General features: G+C 44.1%; 1 protein-coding gene across 2 annotated transcripts in view; it reads right to left on the bottom strand.

Annotated features, from left to right (window-relative positions):
- The window catches only part of tcf20 (transcription factor 20 (AR1)), a 17,351-nt gene extending 3,129 nt beyond the window's left edge, over positions 1 to 14,222 (bottom strand). Inside the window, exons 1-5 of one of the 2 annotated variants that reach the window (XM_015392380.1) lie at positions 13,925 to 14,222; positions 4,123 to 11,348; positions 3,129 to 3,222; positions 2,968 to 3,031; positions 2,755 to 2,852 (exon numbers count right to left, since the gene is read on the bottom strand). In XM_015392380.1, coding sequence (XP_015247866.1) covers positions 2,755 to 2,852; positions 2,968 to 3,031; positions 3,129 to 3,222; positions 4,123 to 11,049 — 7,183 coding nt within the window. In that variant the 5' untranslated portion in view covers positions 11,050 to 11,348; positions 13,925 to 14,222. The remainder of the gene's footprint in view (positions 1 to 2,754; positions 2,853 to 2,967; positions 3,032 to 3,128; positions 3,223 to 4,122; positions 11,349 to 13,924) is intronic. The other variant, XM_015392381.1, reaches the window with a different exon arrangement.
- Positions 14,223 to 18,473: the final 4,251 nt, after the last annotated feature.

The following is an 18,473-nucleotide window of genomic DNA, read 5'->3' as shown; positions in this document are numbered from 1 at the left end:
ATAATATACAAGTTTCACTTTTTAAATGGAATTACTGAAATCAATCTACTTTTTCATGATATTCTAATTTTATGACCAGCACCTGTATATATTGTATGAAATTGTGTTATATCAAACTGGTCAGGGATTATACAGGAATGAATAACTCAAACTGAATGCTTTTTAATGCTCTTAGAAATAATTATAATGCCACCCGTACCATTCGACAGGCTGCAGCCATGTCCCGAATTCCATGTTTTCCAGCCACTTTTGTTGAAATTTGCCCCCCCAATTCTCTAGCTTTTTCTCCGACTCAAGCTTCTTTTCTGAACATACAGCTTTGCGATAAACTGAAAGCAGTTCCACGCAAATATATGGTGATATAATATGTCTGACGAAATTGTTTTTATAAACATTCTTTTTAATAAAGCATTTTAAATGCCACAATAAACACATTTAATGAATTTTAATGCCAATTAAGGCCTTAATTTAAAAAATATTTGATTTAATGACTTTTATCGATTTTTAATGACCCGCGGAAACCCTGCTGGTCCTATAGTCCATCTATTACATATGGACTCATGTAACGAAAGTAATGTCTCCCTGGGATTATTAAAGTACTTCTGACTCTGGTTCTTTGTTGATGGGACAGGTGTTGTGAATGAAACGGTGCCCAGCTTGAAAGAGCTCCTGTGTGTCGCTGAATGTGAGCATTGATGACTGAAAGACATCTTCTGCCTTCATTTATCTGTTTACTACAGTGTGTTGAATTCATGTTAATGTGGATTTAAAGACATTTCAATTAGTGGAAAAAAACTACAAGGGGGAATATAAAATAAAAAAAAATTAAATTTGGCGACCCCCATGCAGTACCTCTGTGGACCCCCTAGGGGTCGCAGACCCCCTGTTGAAGACCTCCGCTGTATAGCACTTCTAGATGAATGCAAACTACATCAGGAAAAATACCCAATACACAGTTAAAAACACTCAAGAATGGCTAAGAGGAAAATGCTGGACTACTCAGAAGTGGCCTTTTATGAGTCCTGACTTAAATCCTATTAAGCATCTTTGGAAGCAGCTGAAACATGGCGTCTGGAAAAAGCAGCCAGCAGACCTGAGACAACTGGAGATGTTTGCTGATGAAGAGCGGATAAAAATACCTGCTGAGAGGAGCAGAAGTCTCACTGACAGTAACAGGAATCATTTAATTGCAGTGAATTCCTTAAAAGGTTGTGAAGAAAATATTAAGTAAAGGGTACCGCCGTTTGGTCTGTTTCATTAGTTTATTTTATCCATTCTGTTGAATCATGGTTGTAAGGCAATGTCTGCAATTTCAAATGACTTAGGCGCTTCTTAAAGGAGGAAACTGCTTTTAATGATCCTCACACATCAAAGCAGTAAAAAACTTAAAATTAAAACCTCTGGTCTACCTTTGTTATATTTTAAGGAAGATGAGTTTTTTAGAAAAATGCTGCACTCCGTGTTGGTCTATCATTTATGATCACAGAAATTAGATGAATTTTTGTGCCGTTTGATGTGGGAAACTGTTCTTGCAAGGAGCAGTTAACATGTTTTAACTGTTTGAATTTTAAACATCCAGTTTATTTGTTTACCAAACCCTCCAAACAAATCAATATAAAGGGGATATGTCCCCATAAAAAAGCCTCAGCTGTACATCGGCTTTATACATCTTGCATAAACTGATGAAAATGTGAGCTACTCTATATGTGTATCTGTTTCCATGGAGTCTGGTTGGTTTGAATGTGAGTGGGAGGAAGTGACAGCAAGCAACAGGAGTAAATAAAGAATGAATCACGCATCAATGAGATGAATGAGGGAGTTTGGAAGGATGAGGGGAAAAAAGGACGATAAAAAAATAAAGGAATAAAATAATGAGGTAAACTGATAATTAAACTATTGGCCTGTCTGTTAAACTCTTCTTTAATTGTTTACAAGATAAGTTAAGCATTAAATGCTCCGTCATTTTAAATCGTTTCTGCTACATCTCACTCCAACAAAGGTTCCCACGGTTTTTGAAGAGAAACAGCCCCACAGCACCATAGATCTGCCACCTTGCTCAACATTAATCATGAGCAGCTTTTCTATAGTTATAACTGTATTTCTACACCATACTGACCTGGAGCATATTTTTTAAAATAAAAATCCTCAATTCTAATTTAATTTTAGCAAAAGTCCCAGTATGTTTATGTTTGTGATGGTAGGTCAGAAAAGGCCTCTACTGCCTCACTTAACTGGTTGGCATTTATCGTTGCTATGGAGATCTGGTCCCAGGATGCCCCTCTCTGGTGCAGCTCGGTAACAGTGAACTTTGAAAGTTTACACTTCACGCCTCATGCTGCGTGTTTACGAGACATGAGTCCACTGCAGCCTGATGGCCACTTATTAAAGGGCTTGTGTCACGTCATGTTTATGGCCCAAGGCAACAGAAAGTCATGGGTTATTAATCAGGAGATCCTAGAAACTCTATTTTAGTTACATCTATTTCAAACGATTGTTAGGGGTACAAATTGTGCGTAAAAACAATTTCTTAACTCATAACTGATTTAATTTTGATATCTGACCTAAGAAAAAACTAGCTGACAACAACAGCTTAACAACTGCCAACCAACAGCTTAACAACTGCCAACCAACAGCTTATTAGTCGAATACATCTCTGTTTGGGTCTGGATCTTTAAACTAATAAGCTATTGCAGAACACAAATCAAATATCAGAAAATATGTACAAGAAAATCTATATAATCAGTTTGGACTTACAGGTTCCCAAATCCTGCTCTTCTTTCTCCCAGCTGCCCTCAGCCTCTCCCTGACTGCTCCACATACACTGGCTTGGTGGGCCGGATGCTCTGGGTAAACTGGGTTAACACATGAGATAAAAAAGAAAAAGAGAGGGTTCCTGTTAGTGCCTAACAACTGGGGAATACTATCAATAAATAAATAGATCAGTGAATAAGGCAAAGGAAGACGAACCTCTCCTTCTTTACCTTGTGCTTCGGACACCTCAGCGAGAAGTTGTCTTCATTTAGAGAACAGTCTACGGGACAGGAAAAGGAAAGCAGTAATTATTAGGAAACCCCTGCAGGGCTGCAGAGAAAAAAAAGAGTAGGGCTGCGTTTCATGCCCCTCCTCACCTGCTTCAATAGCACACATGTAGTGGTAGCGAAGCGTGCAGCCTTTACTGTAGCAGCCCAGCGTCGAACCGACCATCTCGCAGAACGAGCAGCACTGATGAACCAACGCAGACGGAAAAAGAAAACACTTCTCAGAGACTAATAGTTTTATACAAAGCCGTTTGCTGACATTATAACTAAAATCCCTTCCTATAGATGAGCCGTTTCTTTTACAGAATAAACTGATGACTTTTCTCAGTAGTTTTATTAGCATTCAAGTAAAATAGAAACCCTGGCTGGGTTTATAAGTATGATCCAGAAGCTTCAGTCAAGTCTATGACTCTCAAGTCTCTTAATAAATTTTGTACCAAGAGATTTTCTATATAGACAAGGTTTTTTTTATTATTAATGAAACCAGCTTAAAAACTAAAACTTAAAAAAAAAAAAAAAAATTTCAAAATGAAACAGATTTTAAAGGGAGTAAATGCAAAAGTGTCTATTCAGGTTGGTTCTTTAACAACTATTATATAACACAACAGCAGACAGAACCGGTACTGAAGCTCTTCAAGGTTCACCATCTTTCTTTGCTTCTCAAAACCATTTTATTTTTATAAATAACTGACTTCAGTTTTTATTGTCAGATTAAACTTTTTTTTAAATAAAAACGAAATTATTTAAAGGATTTTCTTGTTCCACTTTAATAAACATAAAAAAGTGTTTTCTAGTGTACAATAACTTGTTAATATGCCCCCATCTTCTTTTGTTTTTTTAGGGTTAGGTTTCAGTAAATCAAAAAGCAAAATAAGGAGGAATAATGAACAGAATAAAACTGAGTTAAAGAAACAGTATTCAAATATAATAGTTAAAATGCTAACTATTTTTCAGAAATTCAATTTCTATCTTTTAAATTTTCTCTAATATCAAAGATTGTGAAGGGACATTTCAGAAAACAGTGAAAATAAACAAATCAAATCCATTCACAAAAGAAAGCTAAACATATACAGCTGTTACTCACTGTCTCTCTGGCGCCATCTAGTGCCTCCTGGAGGCCGTACAGTCTTCCGTTGACGAGGTACACACCGCTTGTCCACACTATACATCCTTCATGCACCCACAGCTCCTCTGGATCCATGGGCATCTGTGGCAGCTGTGCAAGTTGTGCCAAGGGTCCCAGGGAGTCCAAGGCAGGGGGAGGGGGCTGAAAGGGCAGGGAAGCCTTGCTGTTGGATGGCACCATCCTGGGGGAGTCATCGCTGGACTTGTGTCGCCTTTTAAAACGCGGGTGTGAGGTCAGCTTTCTGTGCTGAGGTCGCTGCTGAGTGTCATCCGTCAGCTGCTGAGGATGCTTCTGAACCTGCTGCTGCTTGCTGTCAAGGTCCGGCTCCCTCTTAAGCTCGGGGATGGGACGCATGTCAGGGTTTTGATCCCAGGTTGAAGGCGTTTTAACAGGGTGAGAGGTGCTGCTGAACTTTTCAGGCGTATGAGTCATCATCTTCATCTCTTCTGAAACGGGATAGGCAGTTCTGTCTGCTGGGAAGGAGCTGTAATCTTCACTCTCAGAGGACGGCTTGTTGAACTGAGCAGGCCGTGTTTGTGTGGCTTGGAGTGTACTCAAAGCGTTCGTGTCTAAATTTGGTCCGGTTTTGTTTGGGCCCGCGGTGGCCTGACACTGTCTGATCTGGGGCTGGTTCTTTGGGAGCTTGGCGGCGTATTCGGCTGGATAGTACGGCCCATAGAGATCTCCGAGATGTTTGTAGTTTGCCCATTTCTGACACAGGCAGCAAAGCAGGCGGCCTGAATGACTGGTCTCTGTGATCACAGGCCCTGTAACAACGTAGCCGGATGAAGGAAGCGCTTTGCCTGACTGAAGTGTGGTTTCCACCTCATCTGTCTCCCTTTTCTCTGACTCTCTGTCTCTCCGAGATAACTGAGAGGAAAGAGCTGAGGTTAGGAGTGAATCAATCCCACCGCCTCCTGCTCTCCCCGCCACCGCACCCCGCTCTCCTTTCATCTTGTCGTCCTCAGCGTTCACGATGGTACACACTGCTCCGATCTCAGGTACTTTTTTCTCCACATGTATGTGAGGAATAAAGAGGTTTTTTCTGTTTGGATCTGTGCAACTTCTGCTTGTGCCAAAGGTCCCCACTGCCCCTAAAGGCACGTCCAGCTCAGTTTTAGACAGCGTTGGCGGCAGCAGTGGGGCCGCAACCGGTGCCCTCCTCCTTCTCCTCCTCTGCCGCCCCCTCACTTCAAGTGACTCCCCATCAACTTTCGCCCCCCTGCGTCTGCGGCGCGCCTGCTTCACCTCGATCTCTGGCTGTGTGTCCTCACTTTCAACATCAGCTTTTACCGCCTGGGCCAGAACCGGGGGAGCTATCGGGGGAGTGACTGCATTTTCTGACACAGTGGGTGTGGTGGGGGTTGGTGTGTTGCTGGGGGGCTGTGTTGCTGGTGGGGTGGAGGCAGGCGGTGGGGCTGGAGGAGTTGGTGTAGTTGGAGCCGGGGGAACACTCGGAGCTGTGCTCGGCGGCTGGACTTGAACTTGAGCTTGGTTCTGGGGTTGCACTGGGGGTTGGGTTTGAGCCCGTTTCTGCTTATTGACGCTTCCAACGGGCCGGCCCTTCTTCTTACCAGATGGGAAATAGCCCTTAGGCACGACGTTCTCTAACGGCTTGGAGTCCGTCGGTGACAGACTGGACCTTCCAGAGGACATCTGATGCCTGTTCAACATGTGGCCTTGGTGGGGCGGGGTGGTCCCGTAGTAGTCGCTGCCAGGATAATCCTCAAATCCCATACTGGATTCTTGAAGTTTCTGTCGAAGGAGGTTAGCAGCAGACTGCTCACCCCTTCGAGTCTCCAGCTGCTGGTAAGTGTTTGTAAAATGCTGAATGTCTGACAGCGCAGAGGAAGAAGGAGGCGGTGAACCCTGAACCGGGCGGGGGAGAGGTGGGGGAGGAGGCAACGGGCCAAGCAAAGCAAAGTCCTCCTTGTCACCAGATGCAGATGCCACAGAAGCCCCTAACCCAAAGTCAAAATCTTGCTGCTTGGCTTGAGTCGCCTGGTGGGATTCACGGGGGAAAGAGGGTGGGGGTAGAGGCCCAGTTTCATCCACTCCTCTGAATGGAATCATGTTATTTAATGAGTGACTTTCATCCATGTAACTATCCTCCCCTCCTGAAACCCTGGGGAAATGCAGCAAGTCTTGGTCCTGTGACTCATTAAATGTTGCTGTTTCTGAGTGCAAGAAACCAGGATAATGATTTGACTCCTCATCAGTGGAGCCCGCTGGCTTTTTAATGTTTGGAGTGATTTTCTGAACTATTGCCTCCAACTTTAAGCCTCGTCCTTTTCTGGCGGCCAAAACCTTAGTGTTGCCACCTGATGGAGACAGTGGCTGTATGAAGGTGTTCTCCCCTGGCTGTGGGGAGGATAGCCGAGGACACGGAACCTCACAGTTGGATGAGTCATCGTCGTTGTGATGGCTGGGTTCTGACTGAGCTCCAGGGGAGTGATGTGAGTTTGGAGCGGCTCTCTGCTGAGGTGCGTCCTGGAGCAGTCTTTTGGCAGGAATGGGAGAGATAAAAGAGCGAACCCTTCTTCTTAACATTAGGGGATTCGTGTCACCGGAACCTCCAGCCTTAGTCACACGTTGTGCCGGTGGCTGAGTGGCGTTTTTTTCTGCAGGAGGCTTAGAAGAGATGGGTGGAGGAGGTGGGCAGGGGTGTTTGGCTTCCTCCAAAGCTCCTCTAGATGCTTCCAGTTTGGCAGCACTGTGGCCATGAGTCATTGGCGTCTGAACGTGACTGTGTGATGCTACTGGGGGAGGAGGCTGGGCTCTATAGAAGTCTCCCTCCCTCATCCGTGCACCCCCTCTGTCCGGATGCGTCGACTCCCACATTTTCATGTCATAATAAGGATTTTGATGATGCACTGATTGTGTTTTGCTTGTTTGTTCAACTTGCATGTCAGCCGGTGGGATTAATCGCTGTCTCTGCTCCGATTGGTTAACCTTGTGTCTCCCAGGAGAAGCTCCTTGCTGCATCATCATCTCCTTCGAAGGCCTGTTTATGGCTTTGACCCAGTCGCTCATGTCGTGAGGATGAGGGGGGCCACGTTGGTGAGGAAACATCTGAAGCTTACTGGTAGATTGAGGCTGTGGAGGTAAATGGTGGAAGGGATGGTGTGAGGGAAAATGCAGATTACTGCGTGACATCACATTGTCTTCCCTTGAGTCTCCGTATCTATACCCAGGAAATGCACCGCCGCTGCCAGACGATAGATCGACTCCATGGAGATATGAGTGATGCCTTGTTGGCGAGGACAAAGAGGTCATGGTCACAGGGTGGGAGGGCATGGGGGTTATATCTACGGCACCTCGCCGGTAGGGGTCAGCGCTCACTCCGCTCGATAAATGTGAAGTTTTGGAATGATACCCCACCTCGGACTCACTGGCATGATTCTCATTTTGCAGATTTCCAGACTCTTTAGGAACATTTTCTATTTTCACTTGTTTTTCTCCATCATCCTTTTTACAGAGATCACTGGGTGCAGCCGAAGAGGAAAATGGCTGCTGAATCACGGAGGCCCCGCTTTGACTTTTCTCCCGTTCTTTTTCCCTTTCCACCTCCCTTTCCCGCTCCGGTGTGCCACGGCGGTTCGGCGACACGTCACATATGACTGATCGCCGTTCTGACGGGGCAAGCGTGGAACCCGACGATTTCTGAGGCTCGTTTTGAGAAGTTGGGGTTAACGGTTCGGGCTCTTGCAAAAGCAGCTCCTGTACGTTAGATAAAGTTTTTCTCTGTGGCATAGAATAGTCAGATAAGCTGGTATGTTTAACCGGAGGGTGTTGGGAATCAGCAGTCTGTGTTATATGGCTGTGGGAAACACCCATGTCAGATTTTTCAGTATTTTGTAGAGTATTGATATTGGATACTTCTGATTTTACTAGGGGCTTAGTGTCTGAGGTGAAATCCGAATCTCCTCCATGTTTCTGATTTGTGGACTTTCCGATCTGAGCCGAGTAAGAGGAACCCTCAGGTGCTCCACTCTGTATCCGAGTGCCATCTGTCGTGCCAAGTGAATGTCTGCCTGGAAACTGCTGTTGGGCTTGGTGACGTGCAGGGAATGTTTGCTCTGGTCTACCGTAGCGTCTATCTAAATTGTAACCCTGCAGAACCTCTTGCAGGAGACTCGGGAACTGCTGCATCTGCGAGTTCTCCTCCTGAGCTTTAGACCCCGCCCCGTGGCCCCTCTTCACCATGGCCTCAGAACTGGATGCGTCTTTTGGAGTGTAACCAGTTTGCGAGTGCTGGTACCCAAAGTACCTAGGGTTTGTTTCCATTACTGTTCCAGCCCTGGCTCTGTTTTTCATGGATAAATCTGAGCCATAAGTCGATTCTGGGTAGTTGTATTTATGCGAAGCAGAATGTGGAGGATTGGGAGACCTCCCACTGTTTGACCTTTGATGATGGGACGAATACATGCTAAGATCTACGCTCTCCTCCCCGTTATGACTGCTCATCTTTTTCAAATAAGAGAGTGACATTTTCTCTTCCACACAGTTGTCTTGGGGATGCTTACTTTTGTCAGTGTGACTTGAAACAATCACACCAACGCTGCTGACATTCTGCTGCTCCTCTGAAGCGTGTTTTTTCCCCTCCTTGTTACTGTGCGACTGAGATTCAGAGTGCAACATACTTTCTTTCTCCTGGCCATTTTTTGCACTCGCTCCTCCATCTTGTTGCATTTGGCTGCTGACCTTCTCTGTTTTCTCAGCTGCTGCTTCGCTTTCCTTTTTAATTTCCCCACCTCTGTGGTCACTGTGTGCCAAACCAGTTTCTGGGACACAATTTTGCATTATGGCAGAAGGAATATTGGGGGAGGGGGATGAGGGAACAGGAGGTGCTGAATGTGAAGTCAGGCCACCCTCAGAGGATGGAGATGCTGCTGATGAAGGAATGGTAGTTTCTTCTGTTTTAGCGTCTGTGACGGCTGCTTCTTTCGATTCTGCATCAGGGACAGATTTTTTAATATTACATCCCTCTCCAGTCTGTGTTTGGGTTGGAGTATAGCCTGCTGCCTCAAACCCTGTGCTCGCACCATCCACCTGCCCTGCTCTCCCAGGCTCCCCCTCTGACAGCCGCTCTTCTCGCTCTACTTTGGTCCCTGATGGAGCTACGCAGGGCATCCCAGAAGAGTCATCCTCAGCCCCTTCACTGGTCCTGACGTCTTTCGCTGCGCTGCAGTTTGAGGCGGCACTTAAATGCCGACTCCTGGGTTGTGATTGGGGCAGGCAGTGTGCTGCCTGTGGCGTCTGCCCGCCGTCTCTCTTCTTGTGGGAAAACACTGTGTCAGTGAGAAGCATGTGCTGAACGGTGTTTGGCAAATTGGCTACTTGGGAGCTCAAGGCATTTAGACTATTCAGACCGGCATCCTGCATTCTGTCAAGAGAGGAAGTGGAATAAACAGAGGAGCCTTCCTCTCGGGATCCCTGGTTGATTTTACTTCGACCCACTGAAGGTAGACCGCTCCCTCCGACCGCATTCAGGCTGTGAGCTTTTTGGCTGCCACTGCTGCCGCAGCTACTGATGCTGCTGTTAGAGTTGGGGGTGGGACTTAACTGAGGCGCAGTTTGCAGTAACCGTCCGTGGCCATGGGTGCTACGAGTGCCGGACATAGATGGACCATGATTTGAGGCGTTTCCGAGAGCCTCTGAGACCCCCATGAGTGGGGAAGGAGAGGAGCTACAGCTGGGGGAATGAACTGCAGAGGCAGCAGGGGAAGGGTTGGATATGGGGCTGAAGTTTTGGTTCATGTGAGTTTGCTGTGCATTAGAATGCATAGGGGATTTAGCTATTTCTTGGGAGGATGGCTGAGCTATACTTGTGGTTGCGGCTTGATGATGTTTAGCATAAACAGCACCAGGAGATGGACCCTGGTGAGACATTTTCAGAGAAGCATCATAGCCGACCCCTGAACTATGCTGAGAGTTTCTGTGCTGTAGTGCGGCTTGTTTGTGGAGCGAATGAGGCTGCGGGAGGTATCCAGAATAATTTGAAGCTGGGTAACCCTGCTGAATGCTCTCCACTGGTCCAACATTGTTAGCAGCGCCTGCACTGGAGACTGAATTGGAGCTAGCAGGGACACTTTGGGAGCTGTTACCTTTAGGATCAAAGCTGGTGTTTGTAGCTCCGTCCAGATATCTGTGTGGAGGTGGGCTGTACATTCCAGACGACCCTGTTGATGCTCCCCCCTGTGGAGAGTAATGAGAGTACTGTGGGGTCATCCTATGCCCGGAGTGTTGGTAGCTTCTTTGCTGCTGTGCATGGTGGACAGGAGGAAAGCTCTGCCCATGCTGGCGCTGTGGCATTTGAGAACCTGGAACTGACTGCATCACGGGGTTCTGATTCATACTGTACTGATGAGAAGGAGAGAAGGCTCCGGCAGTTCCCACGGAACCAGCAGTAGAACCGTAATCCACTGGGTAAGGGGACATCAGGCCGGATGAGGCGGCAGGACTGGATCCAGGATGTCTATACTGGTGGGGTATATGTCCGTCAATACTTGGGTAACCGAAACCTCCACTGTAACCCATACCTCCCCTCCTGTGTCTGTCTTTTCCACACATTGAAAAATAATAATCCATAGCCTCCTTCCTGTAGGGGTTGTTGTTGTTTCCCGTGTGGAGGTTACCCTGTGTTGGCGGCGGCTCCAAAGCTCCTCTGTTTCTGGCGCCGTATGCGAGCATGTGGCTGGCTTGACTCGGGTGGTGGTGTCCTCTGTGAATGCTCTGCTGCTGCATCCCGACGTAATCTTCAGTCATCCTTGGAGAGATCTGGGGCTCCACCGGCTGAGGGGGATACGGCGGTCCACCCATGCTCCTCCCGCTGAATCCAGGAGGGATTGTGGGAGGAGCAGGGCTGTTGGGGAAATTCTGCATTTTTCTTTCCCCCCCGATGTCAGTTAAAAATAAAAAAAATCTCTCAGTGTCTATAGCAGGCACTCATTTGGCCTATAGATGCATTTGTTCTATTATTCAGTACTTTTTTATTATGACTCCTCCTGGTGTTCACCGTCTTCAGCATTCACTGCTGCTCCTCCTCGTCAACAGTTCCACGGCAACAGTTTTTCCAAAAATAGGGGTAATCCATTTATTCCAATTCAGATTCCATCAATCCCAGTTTGTGTATTCAGTAAATCCATTCACATGCGATACTTGTGCTCCCATCAGCTGGTGGTCTGTAGAGACAGAGAGACAAGCCAAAGGAATTAGGAACAATTTCTTAATGTTCATTGATTTAAAACTACAAATATTCTGCTGTGCATTATATAAAAAAAAAAAAAACACAAGATCATTTCAAATTTAATATGTTGATTTTTTTTTTAAATCAGGGCATTCCTGACTGATAAAACCTTTCAGACTACATTAGGACCTAATCATTTTTGATTTTGAGACATTGAACAATAAAACGGGGAAAACAACATGCAGACACATTTTTTTTTTTACCCCTACAGGGGTGGGGGACTAATTCAACCGGTATTTGCAGGAATTTCTCATGCTTGCATAAAGACTTTCATTCCAGACCTTTATATGACTTACTACACATAAATGTGCATCGTGCTATTTATGTGATTCCTTTATAACTCGAAAAGGGTGTGCGTTTCTGTTTTTTTGGGGAGGGGCTGTGAATAGGGGTTCTGTATTTTATCCAATCACTCAAAATAAAATAACCTAATTACATTGTTCGCCTTACTTGTTGTTGCATATTCATAAGCATTAATAATGCAGTTAAAACACAATTCTTTCAAGTGATATTTCATGTTTCTTTCCGAGGAGCTTTAGCTCCTAGAAACATGAACAAACATTATATTCCCAATCATATTTTAATATGCATGGTGAGAATATTGCATCTGTTCTTGCGTTAACAGTACATGCTCTATTCGTCTCCTGTGGCCTATTACAAACAGATTTATAGAAGAAAACAAAAAGTTTGATTTAAGTAACAATAACACATCAACTTCACCTAGATGTTTCATTATGTAAACAAATAACCTTGTTAATTTTCACATGCATTACACACACATAACACGGAGAAATGAAAAACAAAGAAACAAAACAAAGTTATTTGGGGAGATGGCTGGAGGCGGGGCAGTTCCAACTTTAATGGGGTCAGTGTCTTTATTTGGCATTTGTGACACTAGCCTCTTGTCAGTTTTAAATGCATTGTAAAACTGTTAATAGTCCCAAAACAGCTGTGTGTGGATTCTCAAACAAAAGGCAGCACAATGACAGGTTTGCTGTGAAATGCGAGACATGCAGTGAAACAGGGTCAGGAAAGGCTGCAAACCCACCTAATCAATCAAACAGACAAACATACTCTGCAACTTCAGCTGGACTCATTTGAATATGTCAGATTTTTAGGAACCAAATTAACAGGAAAACAGCTTTTTATAGGATTAATCATTTATAGAATCCATTTTTTATTCAAAAATTCTGTAGGTTTTTAAACCTACATTTTTAAAGATCTCAATTCATTTTTTTGAACTAATTGGAGAATAAATGTATGCAGTGGTCAAAACATGCAAAAACAGACACTTAAAGATAACAGATGCAAAGCTGGATGGATTGACAGACCCACAGATGGATGGACAAATGGATTCCTTTAATGATGGTTGACAAAATTTGGCCCTTTATCAGCTATTTATGCAGTTTATGATTAAGTAGCAGACAGCCGAGAGAAAAATAGGAAAGTTTGATCAAAAGAATGGATGGTGGAGGTTTGTTTATCCTCTAGTAAAGAAAATTGATGGATAATAAACAAAGAGATGGATAAATGAAAGGAAGATTTCAAAATGATGGACTATAAAAAGGATAGATAAATGATCATCATATAGATGAACTGATAATTAACAAATGGGTGTATGTAGAGAGAGACGAATCCATGAACATACATTAATATGCTCATTCATTAGGGAAACAGACCAGGAAACACTGAAAATATAAATAAAAGCATTTCCTCCTTATTTAACCACTAAATAACACTTGAATAATATATTAGCCAGACTGTGTAGGAAGCCTAAACATCTCATTGTGTGCTACAAGGCAGCAGCAGCATTTCCAGCCCACAAACAGTGCAGCAATAATAAAAAGTGGCTGCCTCAGTGCAGCCTGTCAGCCAGTCAATCACCAGCAGAGCTGCCTAATTGATGCAAGCAGACGCAGTGTTATTGCAGTGAAGGGGCCAGCTAGCTCTGGTTTGTTTTCTATGGTTCGTCATATTGCCATCAATGCCACATTGGAGGGGGGGCTCTATCGCTGCAGATATAGCAGCAATGAATACGCATTACAATTAGCTCCGTAGAGCCTCTTTTAGCCATGTCAGATTAGCCCTAGCTAAAGCACAGCAGATATCTCCAATTAAATATGCGAGCTAGCCACGTAAACTGCGAGCTAGCTAAAACGGAACCCCTCGATAACATCTTTGAGTCTGGATATTTGTATTTATGATATCATTAAGATGTCTTTATACACAGGCGTGTAGTTATAGCAGGCTAAAAAGGAGCAGCTACTGAGGAGAGGTGATTAGGTGCAGATGTTACTCCCTCTCTCAGTAAATGGGTTAGCTAGCAGCAGAAATAGCGTCTCCTACCAGGAGACCTGCCATGACTACTGCGTTACAAAAGCTGCCGTTACGCAGTCTGCCTTTTTTTTTTATCTCTCTCTCTCTCTCTCTAAATAAACACAGAAAACATTTCCCCCCCAAGCAGAGGCAAGTCAAGCAGAGACGGAGCTAGCTTAAACTCTGAAAGCATACCTGGAAACGCAGCGGTTACAGGCCCCGCGAAGAGTGAAAGGCTGTTTTTGTGACAATCCCGCTGCTGTGGCAGGAAACCCCAGCCTAGAGTCGACCCGCTCCGCCGCTTTTCCCCCCTCAGCCTCCTGAGTCCAGACAGCCGCGAACCAACCGGCGGCGGCGGCGAAGCAGGGGGCCCCCGTCACGACACCCAGATCCCGGGCCTTTTCTTCTTCTTCTTTTTTTCTTTTGTCCTTACACCTCCAGAAATGATGAGAGCGGAACACAATCGGGGAGCCTGTGGGTCCCGTAAGCAGTGAGGTCCATACACCCCCTCCCTCCCCTCTCTCTCTCTCCCCCCCTCTCTCTCCCTCACCTATGTGTCCAACTAAAATCAAACATCGCTTTCTCTCACGCCTCTTTTTTCGCGTCGTTTTTCCGTTTCTATAAACGCAACTCCACTCCTCTAGCAGCAGCTCCACTGTTTTTTTCTTCTTCTTCTTTTTCTTGCAACAGAAAGACCGCCTTGGAAATGCACACACTCATATTCCTGCACCCCCTCCCTCATCTCTCTCCATCACCCCTCCACCCCTCCTTCTCTCAAGCTTTAGCTTTTTTCATTGATCATGGCGAATTTCTGCCATAAAATCTAAATATTACCCCAATGCTACTAATGCATTTTTATTCTTTTTGCATAAGCACTGCTCTTTTGTTCATATTTCATGTCAAGTGAAAGTGAATTAGCCTGATGAAGGCAGCAGGGTACAAAGGCAATATGGAGAAGACCCAGGACTGAAAGCAGTAAGGGTTATGTCAGTAATGACCAGGGAAACAGAGAAAAGAACAATCAGGAAAAAAATAGCTATGGCTACATTAGAGAGATTACAGTGTAATGGTTAGAGCTTTAAAAGATGCTGGAAAAACATCCAATAATTATTAAATATTGGTAATTAAGTATGGGTTTCCACTGCTCAATTTCAAAACGAGCAGACATAAGGAGTAGAACAAAATGTTTGATTCTGCTTTGCATGTATTTCGTTAGAGGACATAAGAGGCACAATAGTTTAGCTGACATTAGTAAATATTTGTGCAGATGACTAAAAAGCAATCATGGTCCATGAGCTGCAAGATGTTCAAACTGTAAGAATGATAAGAGAATCATTAAGCGAGCTGCCAAACAGTGCCATGGAATTGGAACACATGGAACCGGTTCTAAACAGGAACCGGTTTTTGATTCCCATCCCTATCCATGAGCTGCAATATGTTCAAACTGGAGTAAGAACGATGCTTGTGGTCGATATTAGTCTTTTTCTTGTATCAGCATCAGCCGATGCATGCGTTGGCCGATTTATTGGCCCATTCATCAGTCTTATCTTGAAATCAAGTGAAGCGCATACATCGCCATCCCCTCCATCGGCTGATTATTGTTGTTTGATTTGTTAAGAAATCAATGTCTTTTATCTGAAATTAGCCTTGTGTAACATTTGCTTTATTTACTTTTTATCATGTAAAAATTGAGGTAGGAAAAGCAATATTGGTTCTAAGAATTTGATTCATTCATTGGCACATTCATCAGTCTTATCTTGAGATCAAGTGAAGTGCATGCATTGCCGTTAGGGTTGGGAATTGATAAGATTTTAACGATTCCCATGTCTTTATCAATTCTGTGAAATGATTCGATTCCTTATTGATTCTCTTATCGATTGGGTGAAACAATGAACTTGGTAAGTGCACTGTGACATTCGTCTACCTTCACCTGGGACACTATTCCTGCCTGCCTCGGCAAAAACAGAAGGCAGTGAATGGTAGAGGTGGGCAATACTGGTCCTTTTTAATCGATATGATACCAAGTACATACAGGGTCAGTATCGCCGATATCGATACGATACCGATACTTGTTGAGATTTAAGCTTTATGTATTTATTGGGACAATGAGCGAAGTTTCGTCTCCTCTCTCTGTTTCTCTCTGTGCTTATATAAACTTGTTGTGTTTCCACTGCATTTTTACAAGCCATACAGCTTGCTGTTGTTTCATTTACATAATGCGGAACAGCAGTGTAGTTGTATGTGTTAAGTGGAGAGAGAGCCGAGTGGGCGGGGCCATGCTGAGCCCGCGCGTGCTGAGCCGGTGACGAGAGGGGAGGAGGGAGCAGCAAAGCGATGTTACAAAGGCGGGCAGACTGGTCAATCTGCTGCAGTTAATGTGTGCCGGAGAGAAGAAGAAGTATCGATCTTGTTTAACCAATATTGTTCGATATCAATACCAGAGTTGGTATAGATAGTATCGATCCTAGGATGGATCCGCCCACCTCTAGTGAACAGGAGCTGCCAACCTCTGAGCCAGCCAGGCTATCCGTCTTGTCACAGTCATCTAAATCTGATGGAGAAGGCATCTCTTTAATAAAAAAGCATTACTGTAAAATTTTGGGGAATAAACTCATCTCCCCCTGATTGAAATAAACAAGCGTCACTCTTCTGTCGCTCCCTAAACTGCGCAGCAACTTGTAGCATGTTTCGTTACATCCATTGCATGTAAGAATTCCACCTATCAGTAGTATAAAATGCTATCAATAAATATCTGGATTAACGAGAAAGGCGCACTCCAAAAGAGAGGTAGGAAATTGGTTTATTTCCAGAAATGGCATATGATTTACTAGGAACCACATTAAGCACAGCCAGTGATATAAAACTAGCTACTTACCACCAGAGTTGCCTTCCATGATGGTCGTAAGCATCAAAAACATGGCATTCGTTAAAATGTATGCCATGTTGTGCGCGCAGGTGTTTCTGCATGTTGGATGTATTTCCTCCAGCGGATGTAATTGCCACTTTGCAATGACTGCAAAATACCTTGTTGCCATCTTTCTCTTCCTTAAAATTAAGCCAAACTTTCGATCGCTTTGACCGCTTTTGTTTTGCTTTACTAGACTTACGCCTGGTCACGTCGTACGTGCTTACTGAATGCCATGTGCGTAACTTGCGTCAAAAATGTGACCTAAGTCGTGATACCGAGAGCCATGCTCTGGTGCTGCCTGGAATCGATAAGAGAATTGTTAAGCGAGCTGCCAAGCGGTGCCATGGAATTGGAACACACTGAACCAGTTCTGAACAGGAACCGGTTTTTGATTCCCATCCCTATCCATGAGCTGCAATATGTTCAAACTGGAGTAAGAACGATACTTGTGGTCAATATTAGAGGCCTTATCTTGTATCAGCATCAGCCGATGCATGCATTGGCTGATTCATTAGCCCATTCATCAGTCTTATCTAGAGAACAAGTGAAGCGCATGCATCGCCTTCCCCTTCATCGGATGTTTATTGTTGATGTTTTGTTCGATTTGTTAAGAAATCTATCTCTTTTATCTGAAATTAGCCTTGTGTAACATTTGCTTTCTTTATTTACTTTTTTATCATTTAAAAATGGAGGTAGGAAAAGCAGTATTTCTAAGAATCTGCCCAAAATATCAGCTACACATGTGTCAAAATAATTGATATTGGCATCATTCCTAGAAAAAAAAAAATCAATCATCTAGTGTTATTTTAAACATGTGTATAATTGAGATGTGATTGTGTTTATATTTGTGCCCTCTCCGCTAATATAGAAGGGACTTTGGCATGTTTTTTTTTTTCTCCCGAGAGGGCACTTTAGCACGTGTTTTGGCTCCAGAGAAGGTAGCTTGGCACAGATTTTGGCTCCCATGAGGGCACTTAAGCACATGTTTTGGCTCCTGAAGGACACTTTGGCGCATTTGGGGTCCCAAGAGGGCAATTTATCATGTGTTTTGGGTCCCTAGAGGACATTTAAGCATATGTTTTGGCTCTCGAGAGGAGACTTTTGCACCTGTTTTGGCTTTGGTGCTAAAACCCGTGCTAATATTCGTTAGCACTGGTTTTAGCACCCAAGAGGGCACTTTTGAATTTTTTTAAAGAAAATAATAATCTGACTACACTGGTATTTTCAGGGTTAAAGCTTTATGAAAACTGAAGGAGACTCAAAATCCCGATCGGTACCTAAAGCAGACAGTGAGAACGATCGTCTTTGAAACATGAAATTATTTGAATGTTTGACATCCCTTTGTAAATTTCATCCTCTGATTGTTTCTTTTTTGTGTGTGCATATTTTCCACTTTTAGTATGGATACATACCGGTAAAAAAAAAACAACAGATCACATAAATGTTAGCTCCTTGAGAAGAAAAGTACTCCAATTCTAAGTATAACTTGAAGATATTTATTAACCCCCAGTCTATTACCTATTACTACTGGGACAACAATGGAGGTGAAACAAGAAGCAACCTTTTCCTGGTTTAATTTATGGTGTTGTCTCTGACTTGGCTTATCTTCACTAACACAGGGCCCTCAAGCTAGGCACAGTCTCCAGTCATCGTAATGATGCGCCCTATGCCCCTCCCATCAAGGCTGCTGCACTTTTAATATACTGCTGTGTGCCAGACGTGCAGCCTCTCACTTTCACATGCGGTCACCATATCATGCATCCATATGTAAAACTGACATATGGACTATAGACCCAAGCCCTCATTCACAAACAGTAGCTGCCCTGTTGTCCTTAT

This window comes from Cyprinodon variegatus, unplaced genomic scaffold (genome assembly GCF_000732505.1).
Source record: "Cyprinodon variegatus isolate N-32 unplaced genomic scaffold, C_variegatus-1.0 Scaffold588, whole genome shotgun sequence".
NCBI classification, from domain to species: Eukaryota; Metazoa; Chordata; class Actinopteri; order Cyprinodontiformes; family Cyprinodontidae; genus Cyprinodon; species Cyprinodon variegatus.
This window is presented reverse-complemented; position numbering and strand designations above follow the sequence as displayed.